Source organism: Anguilla anguilla, chromosome 9 (genome assembly GCF_013347855.1).
Source record: "Anguilla anguilla isolate fAngAng1 chromosome 9, fAngAng1.pri, whole genome shotgun sequence".
Lineage (NCBI taxonomy): Eukaryota > Metazoa > Chordata > Actinopteri > Anguilliformes > Anguillidae > Anguilla > Anguilla anguilla.
The window spans coordinates 25,670,582-25,694,033 of record NC_049209.1 but is presented as its reverse complement, the minus strand read 5'-3'; the positions used below and the strand labels follow the sequence as shown (position 1 = coordinate 25,694,033).

Genomic DNA, 23,452 nt, shown 5'->3' with positions numbered 1-23,452 from the left:
ATACACACACCCACGCACAGCCTCTGAGCCATGTGGAGGAGTTGGCACGTGTTGAGTTCATAAGTTCAGAGGGTATGTGCACTTCATTGCATGGGAATGTCACCTCACAGGATGTGGGCCCAGATCAGGACTACAATAAAATGTGTCAGTAAGACACCATACAGATCAAACAATGACTCACATGAAAGAGAAGAAGCATTGTTTTTAAGATCTTAATGACAAGGGCTGCCCAGATTAAATCTAACCTCTTCGGAATGGCTTTGCATTTTCATAATGTCTATGAAAAGTGAGGACATTTTTTACTCCGTTTATAGAACTAGGACACTTGTATGTTATTACTGATACATGCATCAGGGCCTCATGCAAGAGTTAGACAGGGTTGTACTAACTTGTAAGGTTCAGTCAACTGCTGTACACAAATGGAAATGAATGGTTCAAACATGGTGCCATGGTATAAAAAGAAGAAATGCAGCCCCATGTCTGCTTTGGCCACATGGCAGAGACTGTTTAACATGAACATGAAGCAGTTCATCATCCAACACGTCACAGAGAGAGAGAGAAAGAGAGAGAGAGAGAGAGAGAAAGAGAGCGATAGAGCGAGAGAGAGCGAGAGAGCGAGAAAGGAATGTAGGAATGAGGTCAAAGTCTAACCACCATGTCGGGTTTGCATTCAGACAACGTCAACATGAATCAATGACCCTGTAAGCACTTTCTACAAAATAGTACTGTACTAGTTTCACATATTTACTTTCCTTTACAGTTCTTTTTTTTTCCTAATTTGTGTGGAAGGATTGGACTCAGTTGTAGAATAATATGACAATCAACATCCAACACAAACAAAGAAAGGAGGACCATACTTAATATTTATTTTTCTTTTAAAATGTTGGCTTTGAAGAAACAGACAGGTGTGCTGAATTGTGTGGTTTTAAAAGAAAACTCTATTGAAATGCTCTATGTCTGAGGCATCATACGTAAATAGTGGGTAAAGTTCTGGGTAAAATGAAGTAGACTGTGAATCAGAACCATCCATAATTAGCATTTCAGGATCCAGCCTGAAAAAGTATGACAAGCTGGAAACTCTTTTATTGTTCCTTTTTGACCTCTAAGCCGCACAAAACAACAACAGTAACAACCACAACAATAACATTAATAATAATGATGATAAAGCAGTATTATTATTATTATTATTATTATTATTATTATTCAAACCACCAGACATCAGTGACTGTAATTGATCTCAGTGTTTTAAAGCAAATAAAATAATCGCAAATGACGTTATTGAGAGCCGAATAGATTATGGCTGAATGTTAGCGCTACTGGTAAACAGTAATCCTGCTTGCATTGTCGAATGTGATCTTTAACTGAGCTCAGAAATTCACTGTCTAGGATGTCTACAGAAAAAAAACCAGTCATGTCTTCTCCTATGCAGCCTATGATCAAGTTCACACATAGACATACACACAAAAACAGGAATTAGGCAAAGCATACATTTTTATCGTGACTGGAATGCCTGGACGCTGGAGAATTGCAAATTCTGTGTGCTTCTCCGAAACCCGATTGGGTTATTTCATCCTGGGTATCAACTCCATTAATCACACTGAGAGCGCTGGCCGAGGAAGCTTATCCAATCTGCTCTCCCAGCTCCGTTCCCTCAACTTTCTATGAAACTGTAATGCAGAGTGATAAGGAAAACTTTGCTATCGGGAAATATTCCGTTGGAATATTATAGCGTTTCATGCTCCGGTAATTCGGCATTGCCGTCACCCAAATTAAAATCACTCATGCCTGCGCGGTATCAACATTTTGCCCACTTCTTAAAGCTGGAACAGAGGAAAAAAACTTTGGGATGTGTCATCGCATGCAAAGGACCTACCGGATTGTTTATTTATCTGAGATTGCTTCTGGGGAGGTGTCACTATCATCTGCTGGTGAAAAAGTGCTCGTTTAGCATATTTTTGCAATTTCATTATGAAACTATAAAATGCATTGTATATGCTTGCAAATGCTTTCTAAATGCTTGTATGACATTTCCAGTTCTTGTTGCAAGCTCATTCAGATGTCTAGAGACAAATCTAATCAAAGATGAATTGAGATGCATTTTACATTTCCTTTTTTGATAGACCCTAAATGTGCACCACTGTAAACAACCTTGTCTGGTTTCAGCTGTCTGGAAGGATTAGCTTCAGTCTGAACTGAGCGTGCTGCATAGTTTCAACAACACCACTTGGGCAAGCAGCCACTTCCCAGCCATTCAATCACGTTGTGGGGTGGAAGAAAATAAATGTTCTTTTGACAGCCAATTCAAATTATGTCTTTTTATTTATATACGTACAATAGACTGCAGTTTCCCTCGTGGGAAAATGACATGTACGATTCATTCACAAAGATTGCAAGAGAAAGCCAACAGTGTTTCCATTCTGAAAAGTCAGCACTTGCACTTATTGCACCCCATCTGACTAAAACACAATGTGTCTGGTGTTTGGGCCTTACAATTAAAAAGCCTGTTTCCTCCCACAGTGTTTGTGGTGTGCAGTGATACAGAGGGCCTGGCTTCTTCCCTGAGGTAATTACACGGAGCAACCATAGATACTTCCATCTCCGGGGCGTTCCAGAATTTTTCTCATATTTCCCCGAGTTGTGCAGTCGGGGTAGGTGCGTAGGCACACACAGCGTCTAGACAGGTGTAATTACCGATTCTCTGCGCCGGCTGAGATAAGACGGAGCCTTCCGGAGGGGCGGCCTCCACCTCTGGTCAGATACGCTGCGGTGGTACAGGGGCCCGGCATTGTGTCCTGTGCTGGATGCAAGGAAGCTTTCCAGCAGATAAGGGCCAGCAGGCCTGCACAAACACAGCGGCAGCCTTCATGGCAGCCACACTTGTTTCCCAAAGGATAGGGGCACAGATTCACGATTCTGATGCCATTTCTAAAATGGCTGCATCAGGAGTCCAGCAAAAACATGGCCAAGTCTCAAGGAACTATACATACAGTACACTAAAGAGACAGGCCTGATGTGCCTACTTATTCTTGCAGTGTTGCTTTGTTAAAGGGACAGAACTGAAGAAACCCATTTGCTGTGATGAGAGCAGATGGGCTTGGGACACTTGTCCAGGTCTTGCTAAGCCCCAGTATCTTGCATGCTCAGGCCATCTTGGTGTTTTTTTCAAAGCAAAGACTTTGAATGCTGATAAAGAAATAAACAAGAAGGGTTATTGATTTCTGAAGGGACCAAGTGCTGAATGAAATGTGTAAGGAAAAAACATGTTGTTGTTTTCCATTTCCTTCACAGAAAGAAAGGAAGAGGTTTTAGTTTCCACAGCTTTTCTGTACATGTGACAGTATGTATTATGTCTCGGTATGTATCACATCATTGTGTGTGCGCAAGTGGGCTTTTGTGGAAAGTGTTTTTATATGTATGCACACATGCTTTTGTGTGCACGCGTTTGTGTGTACATACACAGAAAGCGTGTGTGTGTGTGTGTGTGTGTGTGTGTTTGTGTGAAGAGGAAAATTTAGATTTTTAGCCATTGTCTGACCTCCCCAATAAGGACAAAACAAACACATCGATCAAATTTAAGACCAAAAAAAAGATAACAGGTTTGTGTCTCTGATTCGCCAATGTACTCGCAGTTTTTTCTCTCTGTCACAGATAAAGTAGTTTTTTAATCTGTTTCGGTTAGAGTTGTGGTTTGTGAGGTCTGTGAAGGGTCATGCAGTTTCGAGGGAACATTTTTTGCGCCCTTGTCCTCTGAATAGCTCCAGTTTCGGTGAGCACCCTGCCTCTCTACCACGCATTCCTCATTACTGAGCTTGCTAACTTCCGGATACCCAGACTCACCCAGTGTTCAATGCAAATAGTGAGAGAGTAAATATGTTATCCGGCAAGTTAAAGGTGTGTTAGGTATGTGTGTGTGTGTGTGTGTGTGTGTGTGTGTGTGTGTGCCTGTATGTGCAACATATCACAAATACGTGGCCGTCTTGAATATAATGATAAACATTTCTCAGCAATATATTTAAAAAAACATCTGAAAAGCAGCAATAATTTTAATACAGACACCCATATATTGCGAAGTGCTGAAATATCTTTTCTGACTTTGATAATACACAGAACAGCCACCCCCCCCCCCATGTAAGACTCAGTGAATAAACATTGCTGTGACTAAGCAACTCTTTGGTAGGCAGTTCTCTTCTCCACACAGCAAAACTGCACAGTTAAAAAGTAGCTTTTTGCCATTTGTCTGCATGCTAATTGCTAGCGGTCATTTTGCGAAAGTGACGTACTCATAGTTACAGAAGCTCTGCACAGGAACAATGGAGAGGAAGTCAGCACACCTGTAACACCTGAGCGGACTGACAGAACCGGCTGGTTTCAGCGATAACATCAGTGTGACGCGGGCCCTGCGTCCGTTCTCACGCGGGGGTGAAAACCGACCATTCGTAATGGGGGCGGGGGGGGGGGGGTATGGGGCATGTGAGGAACCTCAGATGTACAGATATAGACTCTGTGCCGATACCTTCAATGTTTCCTGTATGGCCATGCTCTGCACCACAGTCGGTGCTGTTGTATCACCCCATGTGATTCACAGCTTTTAATTAATGAATGGAACTGCTGGTGTAAGCTCTACATAAAAAATATAACAGCTATACACTATCACTAACAATAACTTAGGTTTTAGTTGTGTTATCTGTTGCTATATGTAGATATACCTAACCCTAATTTAAACCCTAAATAATACACACCGAGGGTGTGTGTATTATTTAGGATAATACACACACCCTCAAAATTATTCACTTCAGCCTCCCCCCCACCCCCCATTGTTTCCATCCTTAGTCTTAAATCGAATGCACAAATGTTGGTCCATCACTTTTAGGAAGCATCATAATGTTGCTGAACACTCATTGCTACCACTTAAGTAATAAAGACTGAGAGATTTTGAATGAAGGAAATACTGACTGTTGGAAAATGAGAGATCTGATTTCAGCTTACTAATAAAATGACAAGTGGTTCCAACAGCATTATCATCCAATAACAGCCACCTGATCAATATTACTCATCAAAGAGTTGTCTCTCTGCTTCCGCACATAAACATACACAAAAACACGAGCACATTGGCATGCACACAGACATGCATACATCTGCCAACATACAAGTGCACACATATACACGCACACACACATACAAACACACATACGGTATACACCCACACTCTCACACACCGACATCCTATACAAATCCTTCCCATTAATATGTCACGATTAGGGTTTATCTCTAAGATGTTACCTGCAGGGATTTAAACTTCCATTTCAATTCTTATGCACGTTTTCACCAAGCATCAACGAATGAGAGTAGAAACCATTGCTTTTTAACTTCCATTGCATTTTCATTTCAGTGGTTTCCATGACATTGAATATAACTCGCAAACTAATTTATTATTAGTACTGTTAATTTAGCTATTTCTGTGCACGTTAAATGCTAAATAACTGCTTTCATTTTTAATGTAAGCATTTTCTACCACTTAAAATAAATTTCTCCTGTGCATTATTTAACAATGGTCGTAAATGATCAAACTTAATTCAAAGCAATCATTAAACATCATTGTCAATAATCTTCTGTGCTTAATCAGTGGTGGTAACATCAAGGTAATTATTTGGGTGGTGCAATCAGGATAATTGTTTGACGTGTGGCTTGAGAAACTGGTGGCCCTAGCCAAAATTAATTGGATGAGAACATGAAGAGAACTCAGGAAGCAGGCATATGTTTAATCTCTCTGTTATTGTAGCTTCTTCACAATTAAGTACTTAGTCTTGACCCGGACCTTCCTCCTTCTCGTTTTGAGGAGTGATGAGCGTTTCTGTGCCAGAAGGCAAGGCACTCTGACTGTACACCTCATAGCCGTGGTCAGCGCAGCGGTGGAGTACACATCGAAACGCATTAGCATCAGCCCCCGAATGCGTGTGAGTGCGCGTGCACTCGTCGGTACATGCGTCAGCACACACACAGGAGCACCCACGCGTTCGTACCCACCCCCGGAGGAGGAATATCGTTTGGTGCAGGCGTGCTTGGGGTCAGATCCATCTCACAGACGCATGATTTTTTTTAACAGGAATTATTATTTTTTTTGTTTTTAGTGTTGTGTAATCTTATGGCGAAGAGTCAGTTTTTTTTTTGTTTGTTTGTTTTTTTAGAATTATTGTCAAAGAGCAGATGTCCATCATGCAGTGGCTGCAGCTCACAGGAGCTGCACTTTGAAGATGCTAATGAAAACTCTGACTGCCACACTGAGGGTCATGTGGTGTAACAGTCAAAAACGGACTTTTAAGTAGGTTGCCAATTTAAAGATGCCAGTGGGGCGCTGCGGTTGTACCCCTGCCGCTAATATAAATGCCCTATTTATCTAATATATGAGGCAGACGTACAGACACAGACATCAGTGTATGATGTGGAGCAAGATAAAAGAGAGCAATGCAACTTGGCTTGGTTGAGGACGATCATTAAACATATGTTAAAATTAAATATGTTAAAATTAAATGTGAAAAAAATTTAAATGATTGCCTCTTATCCATGCTCCGACATCTATTCAAGATTCGTTACTCAAGGTTATGGGAACCTCTCTGCAGGCCAACAGGGTGACTCAGGTCCACTCCCAGTGCTAAATTCTCCCAGCATTCCTGTGGCTGGCTAGAATGAGGCGACACAGCGCCTCCCTGTGGCTGGCCTATGTGAACTTGGCTGTGTGCAGAAACATGTCTTGGCTTGTTTGGACTTGTTTAAACTGTTTTCTCACACAGGCCAGCAGAGTTACATTTATATGGATTACAAGCCACCATCAAATGCCTGTCATCCCAAAACAGGATCATTGGCAATAGTGTCAGGTGACATAGAGTTCACAAAAATGATTTATTTCAGGACGAATACCTGAGAAGTTTCATAGCATTGTACTCTCAAGTTTTCTAAAATATTACAAAAGAATTGCATTTATTCCCTCACCCTAAAGCAGGAAAAGCCAATAATCCTTTTTTTTATTGTTGCATCAAACGGGAAATATAGAGATGAGTGGTATGAATAATCTATTAAGAAAATATGATACGACAACCATTTGTGTGAGGACTTTAGTGAATAATAAATAATTATAAATAATTATTAAATAATACTCATTTTAAGATGATTTGTGTTACTTCTGCATATGACCTTGACTTTCTGGTCAGAGTAACCCAATACCTCTGCAAGTTTTGTCTGTCTCTCCATGTTTTTGATGCAGAATTAACACAGATTACAGTGCACTGATGCTCAGAATTGACCTGTGTTTCTCATTGGTTCTCTTATGAATCATCACCATCGTCATCACCAGGTGGGCCTGTTGTGCTCACAGCATGTATATGGAAGTGATCAATAAATACAACAGTGCTTGCACTCATAAAGCACCTCAGAGTGCTGACCTAGGTTTGGCTTTTCAGTTTAGCTCATGTCAGGTCAGGTTAGCATGTGGGCAGAGAAAACCTGACTCTTGGCCACACATGTGCACACACGCACACAAACACTCACACACACACACGCACACACATCTTGCTGTAAGTGACGTACAGAGACAAAAATGAAATGTATCTTGTGTTACATAACAGGAGCTTGAGACAGAGGAGCTATATGCCCTGCAGTTTCGACCTGCAACATAAAACTGTAAATTTATACCCATCAATAGGAATTTGTTTTGTAAGATAGACAGTGTGAGGTGAAAGTATTGGTCAATCCGCTGACATGAAGCGCCCTCTTGTGGCGTTACTTGTGAAAAGTAAACAGTTAACCTCATTCTGCATTTGAATTATAATTTGTTTGCATTTAAAAGGTACATTGCTCAATAGCAGCATATACATTGAAGGGTGCACAGTAAAGACATGGGTGGTTTCGATTCAGTCTTTTCCATGCATATACTAACATCATGATGAGCAGCCTTCTGAAAGCTGTTTCAAGAGTTAAAAGATTCTACCGAGGCTACACTGACACCTGGCGGCCATAAAATGCATTACAGAAAATGTTCATCACGAAAAGGAAATTCAGAGATAAATTCAGACATTCTGAGGTTTAATTCTGTATTATGTAAGTGTTTATTCATCAGTTGTAGAAACAAGGGATCTTTCACCATTCTCCATGCAGATTCTTTCAAGATCCTTCATTCTGTGTACTTGTGGACTGCCCTTTTCAATCAGAGTTGAGTCTGGATGACCATTGCAAAACAGTAATTTTGTGGTCTGTTAACCATTTGATCTCAGTTGATTTTGGGTTGTGTTGCGGATCATTGTCTTGTGGAAAGACCCATTTTCAGCCAAGCTTGAGCTACCTGTTAGGTTTATTAAAATGATTAGCTCAAACCTTATCTTGGTACTTGCTGGATTTCACAATTGAAAGACCATTTCACAATTGAAAGACCCTCTCAAACATTTGAAAAACAACTCCATAACATCAAAGATCCACAAAGTTTCTTCTGAGAGTTCCTTTCTCCTGGTTAAAGATGCCATTTGAATTTTACACATGCTGCCTTGTCTTTTTATGAGTGGGAGGCCATGCTACAGTTCCCTAAGATTTAGAAGACCTTTTCAAGAGTTGCACGTTGCACGTAAAATAATTTGTTATACTAAATAGTTATCTCTTATCAATTGCATTAGCATAAAATAAGCATTAGCATAAAATAATATCATAATATCCCCTGCCCCCCCCCCCCTTTTTTTAATTTTCTTTATACAGCCTTCTTTGCCTGTCATCAGAGGGTACTGTAGACTTGTGCTTGGTTGTAAATGTGGCGACATTTGTGTTTCCATAGTGACTAGTTTGTTGTAAGAAGCTAGGTGGCAGTCTTAAGCTTCCTAAAAGGGATTGTTGAGGACAACTTCTAGGTTTGCTTTTGTTTCAGTTGTGCAACTTTCATTGGCTTCTAGGTGATGGTGCATTTACTTGGGATCTGAAATTCAGCCTGGTAATCCTGTAATACACAATGGAGAACTATACTATTTTTTAAAATGATTTGTAATGAAGTGAGGCTCAAAATCCCTGGTGGCTCCCCTGTACGTTATACATTCATATATGATTTTTTGCATCTTTGAGGAAAATACATTTACATTTACACTGAAGTGCTAATGTACAATCTTTAGCTACTATGTTTTTACAGTATATTAGAAAATGGTTAATGAACCACCAAACTAACATTAAATACTGTAGGTCTTAGCTAGAAAAATGTCTGCATTGAAGTTTAAAATTAATCCGCAACTAAATACAGAGTGGTAAGACACAAGACATTCATGACAAGACAAGTTCCCACTCTGTTTCCTCCTGCCTGTATGAAGAAGACACACCTTTGAGCCTCACCTGTATGTAGGCTATATCCAAGATACATACATTTTTTCTCATGATTTATCAAATGTCTCCTAGGCAGTTAGTCCAATTCAAACTTCTACAGTAGCCTATTAATCAACAGCCATGAACTTGGAGGAGGTGTTATACACACAGTAGCTTTCCTGCTGCAGTCACTATTTATGTAACAGTATGAAGATTTGAATGGCGCCCTTCTTTCTCTTCATGCAAAAGGCTATTAAAGGTGATCCTAAGTGGGCTTATCTGTTGGTTTTCTGATATTCAAAACCTGATCTTGGAAAATACATTTGTTCAGTGTGCCATCCATGCTACCAGGGTAGATGACACACTGTTCTAGATATGCAAACGGTCTGGAAACCCTAGAGTCCCAATAAACCGTTAGGAAAATACAGTATGGTAATATGCACAAAGAAGGAATTTTAGTTTTGCTAAAATTAGTTTTTTTTAAATTGCATATAAAGCATGCTTTTGGATTTTATTTATTAAAATGGTAAAATTGCTTTAAATAGCATCAAAATATTATCAAAATGGGGAGGTGCTCATTGCGAGGTGGGGTTCATGTACACATGCAGAAAATTCCAAGGGCATTTAAATTTTCTTTAATTCTTTCATTTGTGTTTGTTCAATTGTTCAAATATATATATACACACACACGTGTGTGTGTTGAGGGGAATTCCAAGGTGTAGAGAGACACTGGCAATGCAATAATCATGTATAATGCAAACTAGCATGGGAGCAGGATTACCATGAAAGCAACCAAAGGGATGTTCAAAGTGCCGATGTGTTTAAGGGCTGCCATGTGAACGTGTTTGGCCAGGGATTAGCCAAAATTGCCTGAACTTGCAAATAATCTGTCTGTTATGCCTGTGACGTTATTCATTTCTATTTTTTTATTTTATTTTGTCTTTCAGCATGTAGAAAATTAGTGTATGTTTCATGTGCTAAGGTGATTAACATGAGCCACTTAAATGGCAGGACATCAACTACATGCTGCTGTTAAGAAACGCAAAGCAACAAATGTAAAAGCTACTACAATATCAGTGGCACAAATAAAGACCAACCGATCAAACTAATCACAGAAACAGACCTTTTCAGGGTCAGTGCTGTGGCAAGATCGCAGACAAATATCTGTGCTAAATCTACAGTTAGCATCATGCTTTGGTGGGCCACACACACACACACACACACACACACACACACAATTGCATAAACAAACACCCACCCACAGAGGTACAATTTAGAGATGGCAATTACCATAACCATTCTGCCCCAGGAGTACACCCATGAGGGGGCTGACGGAAAAACTAATTCAGAAAGGGCTACCTAAGAGTAGGCGCTATGACACAGCAGTGCTATTTATTTGCATTTTCCTAAACAGACGCAGATTTCAGTTTTACAGAACTTAGATGGTTCTTGCCCTGGCCTCTCCCTCTAGCTTTGTAAAACCAAGCAATAGCTGACACACCCCACCTTCTCCCAACTATCGCAGTGGTAATACAGACTGAAAGAGTAAAAAAAAAATCTCTCTCACTCTCGCGCACACAAAAACAGAGGAAGACGCTGCGTGGTTGGGAAGGGCTAACTCACAGACCCCTGGTGACACCCCCACCCCCTCCCCCCAACAGCACGTGTTCAGGAAGTGGAATGCCTGCTAGAGTCCGAGTCTGCAGTTGTATTTCATGTATGGGATGAGGCTAGCTGGCTCCGGAGAAAGAAGAGGAAAAAAAACTTTTGCATGCACGCCCTCCTCCAGTTACTGCCACTCACACGTGCATCCTCCTCTGGCTACTGCCAATCAGGCAGAGGCACTCCCAAGCTGGCCCCACCCCACAGAGCAGACTCCACACACAGGGGTAGTGAGGGGAAGAAAAGAACAGAAGTACTAAAAGAAATAAAGAGTGAGTGTGTGTGTGCATGTGAGAGAGAGAAACAGAAAAAGAGAGAGAGCAGAAAGAGAGAGAGAGAGAAGATGGAGGGCTTGCTGTCTCTAACACAGCGAAGTCCTGGCTTGTGTGTGGCTGCCTCCTCTCTCATGTTCAGGGTCGTCCACTGGCTCCTGCAGACCCTGCCTCGGCCGAAGGCTGTGGAGCTCGATGCCTTCCGTGCTTGGAAGTGGAAGAACCTCTCTGTGTCTCTGGTGCACTCCTTACTAACCGGGTCGTGGGCCATCACCTGGTGAGTACAAGTCCCTCGCGCGCATTCACACGCGGCGCAGACTGGCGGGAGAGAAATGTGGGAGAGAGAGAGTGAGAGAGATAAAAAAAGAGGAAGAGGAAAGAGGGGGTAGAAAAGAGCAACAGGGAGGGAGAAAATGAGAGAGGGTCATAATACGAGTAGAGAGAGAAAGCTTGAAAGAGGAAAGGTGAGAATAAAAAAGAGAAGAAGAGAGAGAGAGAGAAAGAAAGAGAGTGAAAGAGGGAGAGGCTTCCTCACATGGGAGGGGAAATCCTAGGTTTGGGCTGACATCAGAACATCAACCGGCAAAAACATGGAGGTGCTAAACACAACTTCACCAACCACAACAGCAACACTGTCAACTTCATGACATGATGAAGCCCTTCCACAAGCAACATGTGTGAATGTGTTTCTTAGTGGTTTCTGTGGGTTTTTCTGAGCCCTGTTCCCTGGAGTCCATTTAACATTTCAGCACACTTGCAGGCACATGCTAGAAATGCTTTAACACTGAATTGCTTGATAGTCAGCAGGACCTTGCCAACAGCAGGCAAACTGTCCAGCCTCAGCCTCTCTTGTACCTGCCTACTGCTACAATACACAGGGACATACACAGGGACAAATGCACTGCTGTTTTAAGATCAAGTGCATACATGAGTAAAACATGTAGCCTAAATGTAGTCTATAGCATTTAGCTGCTTCAGGCACTGCAGCTCAGGCAGATTAATTTAAGCATGTCACAGTTATACATAAAGGGCACTACCCACATTCCACCGTGTTGTCACGCCTCTTTTTGCCCTGATGAGTCAGGATGCCTACGTTAAATTCTATGGCACTGTTAGGCAATGCTCTCTATATCAGGAATTCCTGGTCCATTCCACACCTTCAACAAACAAGTTAATGAGAAAGCATTTCAACAGCAAAACTCAAACGCGTGCTGTACAGTAGATTTTATATTCATACACCAGAGAACACTCATGCAAGAGTGACAAAGTGACAGTGCTAGGGGTTTAATGTCAGGCACATTCTGCAACTCATTTGTGAAGCGGGAGTTTTAAATTTTGAATGGGATCATTTATACAATAGTAACATGCTCATGGGTGCAAAGGGATGTTGTAATGAATAAGATTTGAAAAACACAAGCCCTATACTTGACAAACTGGAAAGACCTGTAGATCAGGAATCAATTGTGAAAGCGGCTGAAAATGTGAATGCATGTGTTTGCACGTATGTGTGTGAGTGGCAGGGTTAATCATTCATAAAGAGAAATATATCATTTTATAGAAATACAATCAAAACAGGTTTTTATTCGGTCATTTTTCGTTTGTTATTTCTGGGGCCTTGAAATGATTTTGATGGTTTCGATGTCACAGACTAATGTCCACAAACTTGGTGAGAAGAAAAACTGACCTAATCTCACCCAATCCTTTGTGCTCTATTACGTTACAAGAATCCAATGAGGTTTTAAGTTCAGACATCAGTAATCACTGATACTATGTCAAAGCAGTTTGCAACGCATTACGAGATCATTTCCAATACCAGCATTGATAGTTCATGTAAAAACAGGAATGTGGACACATTTTTTAAATGTAAAAGGATAATAAAGCATCATATTAAAAAGTATCTTAATACAGTAGGACATAACAATGCCAGCTCCATCTTTGGATCACCATGGCATTACACCATTTGATGTTTTTTGTGTGTGTTTTTTTTTACTTGCAGTCCTCTCTGATAGCTCCTTTTCAGAAACTGTAATATACTGAAATATATTGTAAATCTGTGGACTTTTTGTAAAGTAAATGATAAATATTTCTCACAGCAATTATTTTTCAAAGAGGAATTGCAATACATGAAAGCAGAAATAATTTGTATAATCACCCAAATATGTTTTTATGTCAGGGGTGCAAGGTGCCATTTTGTTTTCCTTGTGCTAACTTGTTGTTGATCCTTCTCCAGTGTGCTCCTCTGGCCAGAGATGCTGCACCAGATCTACTCCACTTACACACCTGTATCCTACCTGCTTATCTGTGTCTCTACAGGTGAGTCGCCACCACAGCTTATGGAAATGGAATATACTGAACATATGTTGAAAAAACATATCACAATCTATCGACAAATATGCAAATTATAGTCACTTTCAGATATCACAATATACTGTATTATTCTAAAATAATACACTGCAGTAAAATATTTTTATCGCAGTATCTTCAAAGGACGTTCACATACTGTACGTACAATATATTGCAGTATATTCTGTTTCCACAAGGGCTCTCACTGAAGGTAACAGCTTTTCTCTCTGTGTCATTTGAATGTAGATAGCACAGCTTAACCAAGACATTCAACGCAGGCCACAAGAATAGTTTTCACTAAAGACCTCATTCTCCAGCACAGGAAACGTGAACAATAGAGGGTCATAGTCAGTAAACAGGCCAGTCTATAGAATTTATTTGGTAAGAGTGGCATTTAAACAAATTACTGTAGGAATTAACTATACAGTATGTATGATCAGAATGATTTGAGAATATGTGCTTACATTAGATTTTTTTTTTTGTAATTAAAAAAGGTTTCTTTTCAATGTTTATCTTCCCTTTCCTGTGGTCATGGAGGTCTTTGTTTGTAAACTATTTGCTCCTCTGATTCAAACTTGTTGCCACGATGGTGACTGGTAATAATCAACCTTCAGTTTCAGATGTTCACACCCACACTTGTACCACAGAGTATAGTCTTACTGTGTGTGTGCGTGTGTGTGTGTGTGTGTCAGTGTGAGTGAGAGAGTCTACAGTCTTTTTTCTTTTGATAAGGATGGAAGTCTATTCAGCTAGTTCTCCTTGGAGACAGCACCACCCCCGGCAGTTAATCAAACACAATATGTCTGCAAGGCTCACCTGCAGCATACCTGGGAGCGGGCCCTGTGCAACTCTCTGTCTAACGACCGTGTCCATGCAGAGCAGGAAAACAAGCGTACACAGGGGGAAAGGTGGAGAATCTCAGGGGGATATGCCTGGGAGTGGGACCGGCAAGGTGGAGGGGGTGGGGGGTCTGTTGCGTTTGTTTTGCGAGGTTTCCATAGCAATCTATTGTGTGGTCAGGTCTGTGTGATACTACAGTCTGTAGCATCACACAGAAGTGTTACTGTTTATGTGTATACTTGGACATGGGTTTGATATCTTGAATGAAAGCCTCCACATAGAAATTGAATGAGTAGAATGGTTCTACTTAAAAAAGTGGGACGCAATGCAAGATCAAGAGTAGTGTATCCGTATGAGACTGAACTCAGATCTCAAAGGTAATTTTTAATCTGTCAGCAAATCTGCTGTGACTTTATAACCATACTGATCTATTCTCATTGTTTATATCTGTCTAGGGCACAGTTTAACCCTTTCATGCATGGTGTCCACTACAGTGGACAGGCTTTTAAAGTCTATTTTTACCTAGTCAAAAACATTTCTGACTTCCAAACTGCCTGACGGTAGATTCCTTTGAGCTTTGTCTAAATATTGATATGCTCCATATTGTTACATTTGATTAGCTCTTCAATTTTCATACATTGAATGTCAAAATGGTGGGTGGAGGTGGAAATATTCAGTACCTCTTGTATAATTGTGAATACCTTCTATTCATAAAGAACAGAGGAGGTTAAAAATGTATTCATTTTAAGTCAAATGCAAGGAGCCCTATAAGTCATGTTTTAAACAAAAAATTACTTTAGTTTACTTTGCATAAAAAACCTTCTGTCCCCTCTAGTGGACATCATGCATTAAGAGTTTTCATGGAGCCAACAAATTTTAAACATCATTTCACATGTCCTTAGAAAAAAAAAACGTGGAAAAAATATTGCTGTTTTTGTAATAATTAATGCATGAAAGGCTTAAGCAAGGGTTAGCCATTCAAATCAAACACAACCTTCGGTAGACTATTAATTCTTCATTTCATTTCACATTGCATTTATTTAGCAGATGCTATTATCCAGACAGGCTAACAATGTAAGAGTACATAAATGCAGCTATTTGAGTTTTATGAACAACATGACACCTTATTACTGACCTAGCTAGCACCATTCACAGACCAGCAAGTATATGCAACATCCCCAGTACAAGCACCTGCACTGGTTAACTATGCTGAGCAATGCCCAGAATACAAATCCTGAATACATTGTGTAGATTATATCCAATGAAAACAAAAAGAAACCAACAACATGAAACTGCAAAAATACGATAATGACCTAAATTAATGCAAGAGGAGGGAGTGTTTGGGGGCAGGGATGGGAGGAGAGCCAAGATGCAGTCTGAAGAGGTGGGTCTTCAGTCTGCTTTTAGAAAATGGTTGTTGATTACGATATTCTGACCACTGTGGGAATTACTCATTACTTATTACACTTCACCAGACAGGCATGGAGACTGGGGAAAAGCGGCTGCTCAGGAGGGGACCATGCTACCAGCAGTAGGCTGGCCGTCTGCATCAGTCCGCAGATAGGCATGGGGCGGGGGCATCACACTACTGCCCTGTATGTGACAATAAGTATATTTCAAATTTGGGAATGTCAGTGAAATACTATCGCAACACCACGCACTTAGTCCAAGTCATTCCCTTGAGTTGATTTTCCAGAGGCTGGATGTGTGGCTGAAGTATTTCTAAACTAGATTATTTCTGTTCAGCTCAACAGAGAAAATCAGTGTCTGGCTTTAATTTCTGCCTACTACCTGTTAAATGCTGTATACAAACAGCTCTTTGCCCCATCCAGTTTGGGGCAGGACTTCTCACCCCATTCTCTCTAAAGATAGAGGCCTTGTCAGCCAGGATTCCACAGACAGGCAGCTGTGTGCTGTTCTCCGCCTGTACTCCGGTGCTTTCCAAATGTCCTGCGCACGTGCTATTTCATACACATCACACACAATAAATGTGATGTGCTTTGCCGATGTGCTTTTTTAATAGAAAAAAGTGAAAGATGCAGTTTATAAGGAAGCACAGTGAACAGTATGGATGCTAAGTGTTTGTTCATTGTGCAGGGTGAACTATTGATGATATGCTCTACACTTCTGTCTTGCACGGGTCTCCACAGCTGACAAACTGACCTTTCATCTGTCTGCAGGGTACTTTGTACAGGATGCCTGTGACATCATTTTCACTGGCCATGCAAGAGGATCATGGGAGTTCTTGCTTCATCATGTTCTGGTAAGTGCTCCAGGGAAATGGCAGCAGTGGCTGGTAAGCTACAAATAATGGAGGCAGAAAAGATTTGAACTCCATTAGTTGGACCTGTTTTTCTAGTTTAACAAGATTAAAGGTGCAAGCTGTCAAATTTCTCGCATCACCAGTTGATTTATTTCTGAGTTAATTGCATCAAAGAATTACCTTTGCTTAAATCACATGAAATATACATAATCATAAGGAAAATCCAAGTTCAATGTAAGCAAATGAGATGAAAACTATTTTTCCCATTGAAAATGTACCTTCTTTAATGTGCATTCTGCACATATGTTGAGACTGCATGGACCTTTCTTAGATTCATTCAAGCAAAGAAAAAACTGCTAATGTGTAATTATGTATATTCATAATTAAGCTCACAACCCGTCAGAACCACCATAAAGCAACCCTGAAAAATCAAGAGCAGTGGATAACTGGGATTGCTATGGGATAGAACTATTGCACCTGCTGAGGGATTCGTTTTAAAAAAAGCATGAATCAACATTTTGGAGACTTGGAGGGTGTCAGAAAGCCTTAGCCGCTGTCCATGGCAAGCCTCGCCTGAACCTTCCCTCAACGCACCCAGCGAGGTCTGCCGTCACCCTAACCCCAGTCATTCCTGATGATTTGGCAGTCTCGCAGGGTGAATGAACCCTCTCTGTGAGACAATGGGTGTCATTTTTGAGCGTGACACACGGGGCTTATTCTGTGGGCCCCCTGTGAATGCGCCCCTGTGTCTGAGCCGCTGGGGGAGGAACAACACTGACTTTGTGCCCCCCAGATACGAGCACAAGGGAACGCCGCGGGTAGTCACAGGACCGCCACGCTCTCAGCTGCGCACAGTGCACGATTGTGTACGATCACCCCAAAAACATGCACAGGAGCACCCCCATGCTGTTTAAAAGGACTATAACGCTTTCAGTAGTCAAATAAGGCAAAAAATGCAAAGCACATATGCTCAAAGCAGACTAAGTGCATTAGAGATAATTATGCAAAAAGAGTGGTGTCACTGCCAGAACAAAGACATTTTCTGTTTGTGGCAGTGCATTCAAAGTTTATCTTTTTAGAATGTCTGAAATAATTATTGTGGTAATGAACCACATTATATTAAACATGATTACCTGCTTTAATATGCTTATGTCTGGATTCTGTGAAGCTTGCAGGTCAGGGCTGACGTCAGTCAACTGCACAGAAATAAGACATTCCATCATGTTAATCAGTCATCTCCACAGCAAATTCTAAGCAAACTATACAAGTTAGCTAGCAGGAACCAACCAGTAACATTTTGACTGACTATGCATGCATTAAAATATTTTTATTTTACGGGTTGGCAGAAAAACCAAGAGTGATACCTGCTGGCTACAAAAACACATGAAATGTGACACTGTGCACATCTCGCTCATCTTCTGAGAGAGCTGACGCATGCCATGGCCAGCTGGCTGAGCTGCTCTTATTTACTGCATGTCTCTGTCCACCCCAGGTCATCTGGTGCTTCCTGTATGCCATATGCACGACGCATTACGTAGCGGGCGCAGTGATCGCGCTGTTCGTGGAGGTGAACAGCGTCTTCCTGCACATGCGACTGATGCTGAAGATAGCGGGAGCGCAGTCCTCGCCGCTCTACCACATCAACAAGATGCTCAACCTCTTCACCTACGTCACTTTCCGCCTCGGCGCCCAGTTCTACATCACCTGGTACATCCTGCACAACTACTCCTGGCTAGACCACGGCAGCTACTTCCTGACAACCATGGTGCTCATGAACATCATGATGCTCATTTACTTCTACCGCCTGCTTCGCGCCGACTTTTTCCCCAACCGCAAGGCTCACCCAATCCAGAACGGTTCAACAAAGTTTCTCAGGGACTGATGAGGGGGTGGGTACGGACCCCCCGACATACCAGTTGAAACCTCGCTTGACGCACTTACTTTTCCGGTGCCTTTTCTATCTGCGTCCATTTGCTGGCTACAGAACAGGGTCTTGGTTGGATCCTGAGTAGACTAACACAAAACAAACCCTCAGCTGTGCCTAAGGTCCCACAAGTAGAGCAACAAGTGCCTACAACTACATCTAGTGGTATGAAGAAGTAACTGCAGGTCAGTCAGAATATGGACAACATCCCCCATAACCCGAGAGAAGGCCCATCACAAGAGGCAATCAGAGTGAAAATCCACTGAGTGGAACAGTCTAACCACTGACAGGAGGTCAACAGACTGAGGGTGGAGCTTGCCTACTATGCAAGCACCTTCTGAATGAAGTCTGCGATGACTAACACAGGATGAAACGAGCCCACCATTTTGACGAGAAACGCAGAATGGCCGTTCGATTCTAATACAGAAAATCTAGCAATATTAATGTTGGAAGGAACATGATGGACTGGCTTTAATGAATTACGTTTACTTAACCCTGCGAGACCCAGATATTGCTGTAACTGAAATTTGTTTTTACTCTTAAAACCTTGTTGTAGGAGGCCTCTGAAGAATATGTTGAAAATTGAGCATTTTTATGTTTTGGTTTAGAAATGTTGAAAATTTCTGAATGTGTTGTAGAAATTCATTATCCTCCAACTACTTAACACAATAATGACTCAAGCATAAAGTACACTACAACTCATGTAAAATGGAGGGCTAATGCTATCACTCCTGTATTTTGAAGGAGAGAATGGGTGGTGGCGTGGGGTAAAGGTGTTGGGCATCCTCCAACTACCCAACATAATAAAGACAAGCAAAACCATCACCAAAACTCATGGAACATTACCAGACATCAGTCGGACACCATCATAAAGGTCCAATTGTCTACTAATACACACATGGGTGTGTTACCAGTCACATTTTTGCAACATGGACAAATTGGCCTTAAAGCAATTTTGTTTTTCATTATTTGATTACCCACATGTACTATACACATTTGGCATCCCAATGAAAATTTTGGATGCAACTTCAAGTGGTGGAAAATAGAGGTGTGATGAGCCAAACATTTTATAGTGCACAATGAAAATCTTTCTTCTAACTCTCCCATACACGGTGGCCGTCACACATTTCGAACACGATAGGTGGACAAATTGTAACAGTAAAATGTGATTTCACCCATTGTGATGTCAGAAGTGTGTAGCCTGAACACATGCATGTACCTACATCAGGGGGCAGTGGCTTTAGGGTCATCAACAGCACCTACATACACTTGTAATCGTTGTGATGTAGCTGCTGGGTGACTGCTCACAAAAGGAAACTACAGACCAAAATTTTTAAGACCATTTATTTTTTTGTACACGTCACGATGAACAGTTTAAATGATGCCAATCTGAAAAAGAAGAAAAGAAGTGTAAGGGGCAAATGTGAAGATATTTATACTATTAACCTTCATCTCACTATGCATCAGTGGTTCCTTTGAAAGCATCACATTTTTCAGATGCAAAAAATAAAGTTTTCATCATTTGCATAGAGAATATGGACTACTTGGAGCCTCTGCAACTGACCCTAATAACCATTCTGAATAGGAACACTCAAAGCTCACTAGTATTCAATAGATCAGAGTCCATCTAAGACAGTGCATCAAAGTGACTGAAGAGCTGCAAACTGCACAGACTAAGAATGTAAAAACCCTTTAATTTTACCCAAAGTAGTTTTGCGACATTCAGATACAATCAAACTGGTGTCCAGTCCATTTAGGTTCATAAAGGTTACCAACCCTATACGGACTGCCACAAATTACCTGACTTTCGTATCATACCGTGTAGCATACCCTGTTTTCAGAACAATAGGTCCTAATTATTTTCTCCATGCTCTCCCTCCCACTTGAGCACAATTTGCCCATAGTTTAATGAACAAACGTATAATGTATATTGCAAGCTAGAACAGTTGAATTAAGCTGACAAAGGCCTGTGGTAGAATTCACCATTTAACACGCTGCAGATTTGGACACCAAAACTTAAACTGCATGGCCTTGTTGAAATAACACTGAGCAACAAATTACCAATGTCCAAATACATTATAAAAACAATTACATTACAAGCTCAGATTTATGACAGCATCCAAACTTTCTGCTTTGCAGTCTGGATCGAATATATATATTTTTATTATACAAGGAAAAAAATTTAGGTAAGGTTTTTAGCTAAGATTAATTAAAAATCTAAAGATTCAAATCTTTTAGCACATTGCCTTCATCAATGAAATGGCGTTGTATGTGGATAGCAACTCTACAGCCTCACCTCTACCAGCTAATTAAAGGGGAATTACTCATCACAGCCTCTATTTTCAGGTAGGTTATTAACAAGCAAATCCAAAGTTAATTCTATTTAAAGCCATAGTCATTATAAAATGATTAAATTTGAGGCCATCAGTCTAGTGCAGAGCTCTCACCTTGTTTGCAACATCCAAGGCATCATAATCTGGTGCCAGGCGGACGTACGCCTTCTTTTCGCCATCAGGCCTGAATCGGGAAAAGGCAAAAGATGTTTGTGTAAAGCATTTCATGCCAGCTTACTTGCAAACACTAAGATTTTGCTCATGTGAATCAGTGGTTCCTTTGAAAGCATCACGTTTCAGACACTGCAAAGTTTACATCATCTTCCACATGAACTTAGTTACTCATTAAATCCTTGATGTCTGGAACATGCCTAGCTTAAAACTGTAAGGATACCAAACAGTTCCAGCTCGACTACAATCTGATTCAATATATACAGGATTAAATCGCAAAACTTCTAGAACAAGTCTCTACTGTACTCTTCACATACAGCTATACGGTGCATACCTGATCAGTGTGTTGACTTTAGCAACATCAATGTCATACAGCTTCTTGACCGCGTGCTTGATCTGATGCTTGTTAGCCTTAACATCCACAATGAACACGAGGGTGTTGTTGTCCTCGATTTTCTTCATGGCAGACTCGGTGGTCAGAGGGAACTTGATGATGGCATAGTGGTCCAGCCTGAAAAATACATGCATTTTCAATGGGTTTAACTGACCAGCAAACCACTTAGTAGCTCAGCTATGCTGAGAGCCACACCATCTGAATGACTACAGGACAAAACCATGGTCAGGTAAAATTACATGCAGTCAACAACAATGTTGTAAGACCAGGTACGTGATTATACCTTCAGCCCTGACCAAAGATATCATCCCTGGCTATAGGCACAAACGAGCGCGAAACGCTCAATGTTGAGCATTAAAATATACTAGTCAACGGAAAACCATTTTGCAGCAAATATCCAATGGTCCTATTAGCATTCACTTCAATGTTCGAGGTGCATCAGAATTGAATAGCTGTAATCATGTAATGTCATGCTTTGATCGCTAGATACCATCATTTGCACCACAGCTAAAAGCACATACCAGGTTTCAATCCACCCAGGGTCTGCCAATTTGTGAATTCAGTCCAGTTTGGACCCAACACACCAGGTGAGTTAACTGGCAACAAACTTGAGTTTGACAACTAACTACTGAGTAACAAAAACAAGCACACCCTGTCACTTTCCAGGGACAGGACAGCAGACCTGGTGTAATGGAATTAGACCTAAAGGCCTACCCACAAGCTTGGCTTCACCACAGCCCCCTTGACCCAAAGCCAGACCAGAGGCAGGCTGACACACGTACTTGTTCCTGCGAGGAGCACTCTTCCTGGGGTACTTGGGCTGCCTCCTCATGCGAAGGGTCTTGGGCCTGCGAAAGGTGGGAGAGGTCCTGATCTTCTTTTTTGTGTGACTGTGGACTCCCTTAAGCACGGCCTTCTTGGCCTTCAGTGCTTTGGACTTGGCCTCAGTCTTGGCTGGGACAGCTGTAGAACAACAGTCATGGAGGTGGAAGAAAAATAAAATCGCATTACTACTGTAAGCCAGAGAAATTTAAGGCATATGTGAAAATTGTTCATTCGATAAAAATGATTACATTCGTTCAATCAGTCCCTTGTTACGCATTAAAACATCTGAAACCTATATTTAGTGGTGCATCAGTATTAGAAGTACTAATCACAACGTATCATGCTTTGATCGCTAACATACATCATATGCACCGCGTTTTGCCAATGATGGTTTGACAGAATTCCTGAAAACACGATAACATATCTTGAGCAACGTTAAATATCCAGTAAGTTTCCGAGTCGTATCCCTTTGACGTTTAAGTTTTATGTTTTCGGGAGACAAATGAATGGCAGCAATACAGGCTATGTAGCCCTGTATCAAATGAACAGTCAAAAACGAGTCAAATAGCTAAAAAAAATAGTACAATATGCCACTACCTAAAGCCGGAGAACAGGGCACCAGCATAGCGGCTCACTAGCCTTTTCATTCACGTGGGCCTGCCAACTAAGCAGGCCATGCCGACGATCGGCACTGAACGTTAACCGGTACTGATATACAAGTTACCATATCTTATATAAGAAACATACAGATATACACGAAATAGCAACTACCACAGACAACTAGTTGAAACACTCGCAATTAACCGCACATAGATAGCGCCAATTTTATCCCAACGACGTTATCCAACCAAGTTAGCAAACCACATGCAACCACTACATTTTATTACGTGCGTTAATTACACGTGTAAACAAGACATAACACAAAACATCAACAGTATTTAGAATAGAATAGTATTCTAGACTATGACTGAGTACACCAAAACTAGACTTTTTCACAACAACTTTAATTTTATTCGAAATTTATGCGCAAGGTCTCCATACCTTCCTTCTTCGGCTTCGGTGCCATCTTGGGAAAGGACGTACCAACGGGGTTTCTCTCAC

General features: G+C 41.1%; 2 protein-coding genes and 4 non-coding genes across 6 annotated transcripts; 1 reads left to right on the top strand and 5 right to left on the bottom strand.

Annotated features, from left to right (window-relative positions):
* The first annotated feature begins 11,047 nt into the window (after window positions 1-11,047).
* tlcd1 (TLC domain containing 1) lies at window positions 11,048-19,450 on the top strand. Its single transcript, XM_035434168.1, has 4 exons — window positions 11,048-11,535; window positions 13,489-13,571; window positions 16,622-16,704; window positions 18,197-19,450. Exons 1-4 carry the CDS (start codon window positions 11,096-11,098, stop codon window positions 18,584-18,586), a joined length of 996 nt encoding a protein of 331 aa, XP_035290059.1. The 5' UTR covers window positions 11,048-11,095; the 3' UTR covers window positions 18,587-19,450.
* Window positions 19,451-19,956: 506 nt separating this feature from the next.
* rpl23a (ribosomal protein L23a) lies at window positions 19,957-23,451 on the bottom strand. The gene is made up of 5 exons (XM_035434174.1): window positions 23,393-23,451; window positions 22,309-22,489; window positions 21,467-21,643; window positions 21,076-21,145; window positions 19,957-20,017 (listed from the first exon to the last, which is right to left on the bottom strand). The coding sequence occupies exons 1-5, from the start codon at window positions 23,415-23,417 to the stop codon at window positions 20,003-20,005; spliced, it is 468 nt and encodes a 155-aa protein (XP_035290065.1). The 5' UTR covers window positions 23,418-23,451; the 3' UTR covers window positions 19,957-20,002.
* On the bottom strand, window positions 20,087-20,156 carry LOC118236799. Its single transcript, XR_004767083.1, has one exon. It is a non-coding gene; the product is annotated as a small nucleolar RNA SNORD42 (small nucleolar RNA).
* On the bottom strand, window positions 21,225-21,289 carry LOC118236800. The gene has a single exon (XR_004767084.1). It is a non-coding gene; the product is annotated as a small nucleolar RNA SNORD42 (small nucleolar RNA).
* Window positions 21,959-22,029, bottom strand: LOC118236803. The gene has a single exon (XR_004767087.1). It is a non-coding gene; the product is annotated as a small nucleolar RNA Z17 (small nucleolar RNA).
* LOC118236802 lies at window positions 22,655-22,724 on the bottom strand. The gene has a single exon (XR_004767086.1). It is a non-coding gene; the product is annotated as a small nucleolar RNA Z17 (small nucleolar RNA).
* Window position 23,452: the final 1 nt, after the last annotated feature.

Coding starts and splice junctions, on each gene's coding strand:
- rpl23a (XM_035434174.1), bottom strand. CDS start 23,417: ATGGCACCGAAGCCGAAGAAGGAAG. Junction 22,490..23,392: donor ACCGAAGCCGAAGAAGGAAG/GTATGGAGACCT, acceptor GTTGTTCTACAG/CTGTCCCAGCCAAGACTGAG. Junction 21,644..22,308: donor AGTGCTCCTCGCAGGAACAA/GTACGTGTGTCA, acceptor TGTATTTTTCAG/GCTGGACCACTATGCCATCA.
- tlcd1 (XM_035434168.1), top strand. CDS start 11,096: ATGCACGCCCTCCTCCAGTTACTGCCACTCACACGTGCATCCTCCTCT. Junction 11,536..13,488: donor GGGTCGTGGGCCATCACCTG/GTGAGTACAAGT, acceptor ATCCTTCTCCAG/TGTGCTCCTCTGGCCAGAGA. Junction 16,705..18,196: donor TCTTGCTTCATCATGTTCTG/GTAAGTGCTCCA, acceptor TGTCCACCCCAG/GTCATCTGGTGCTTCCTGTA.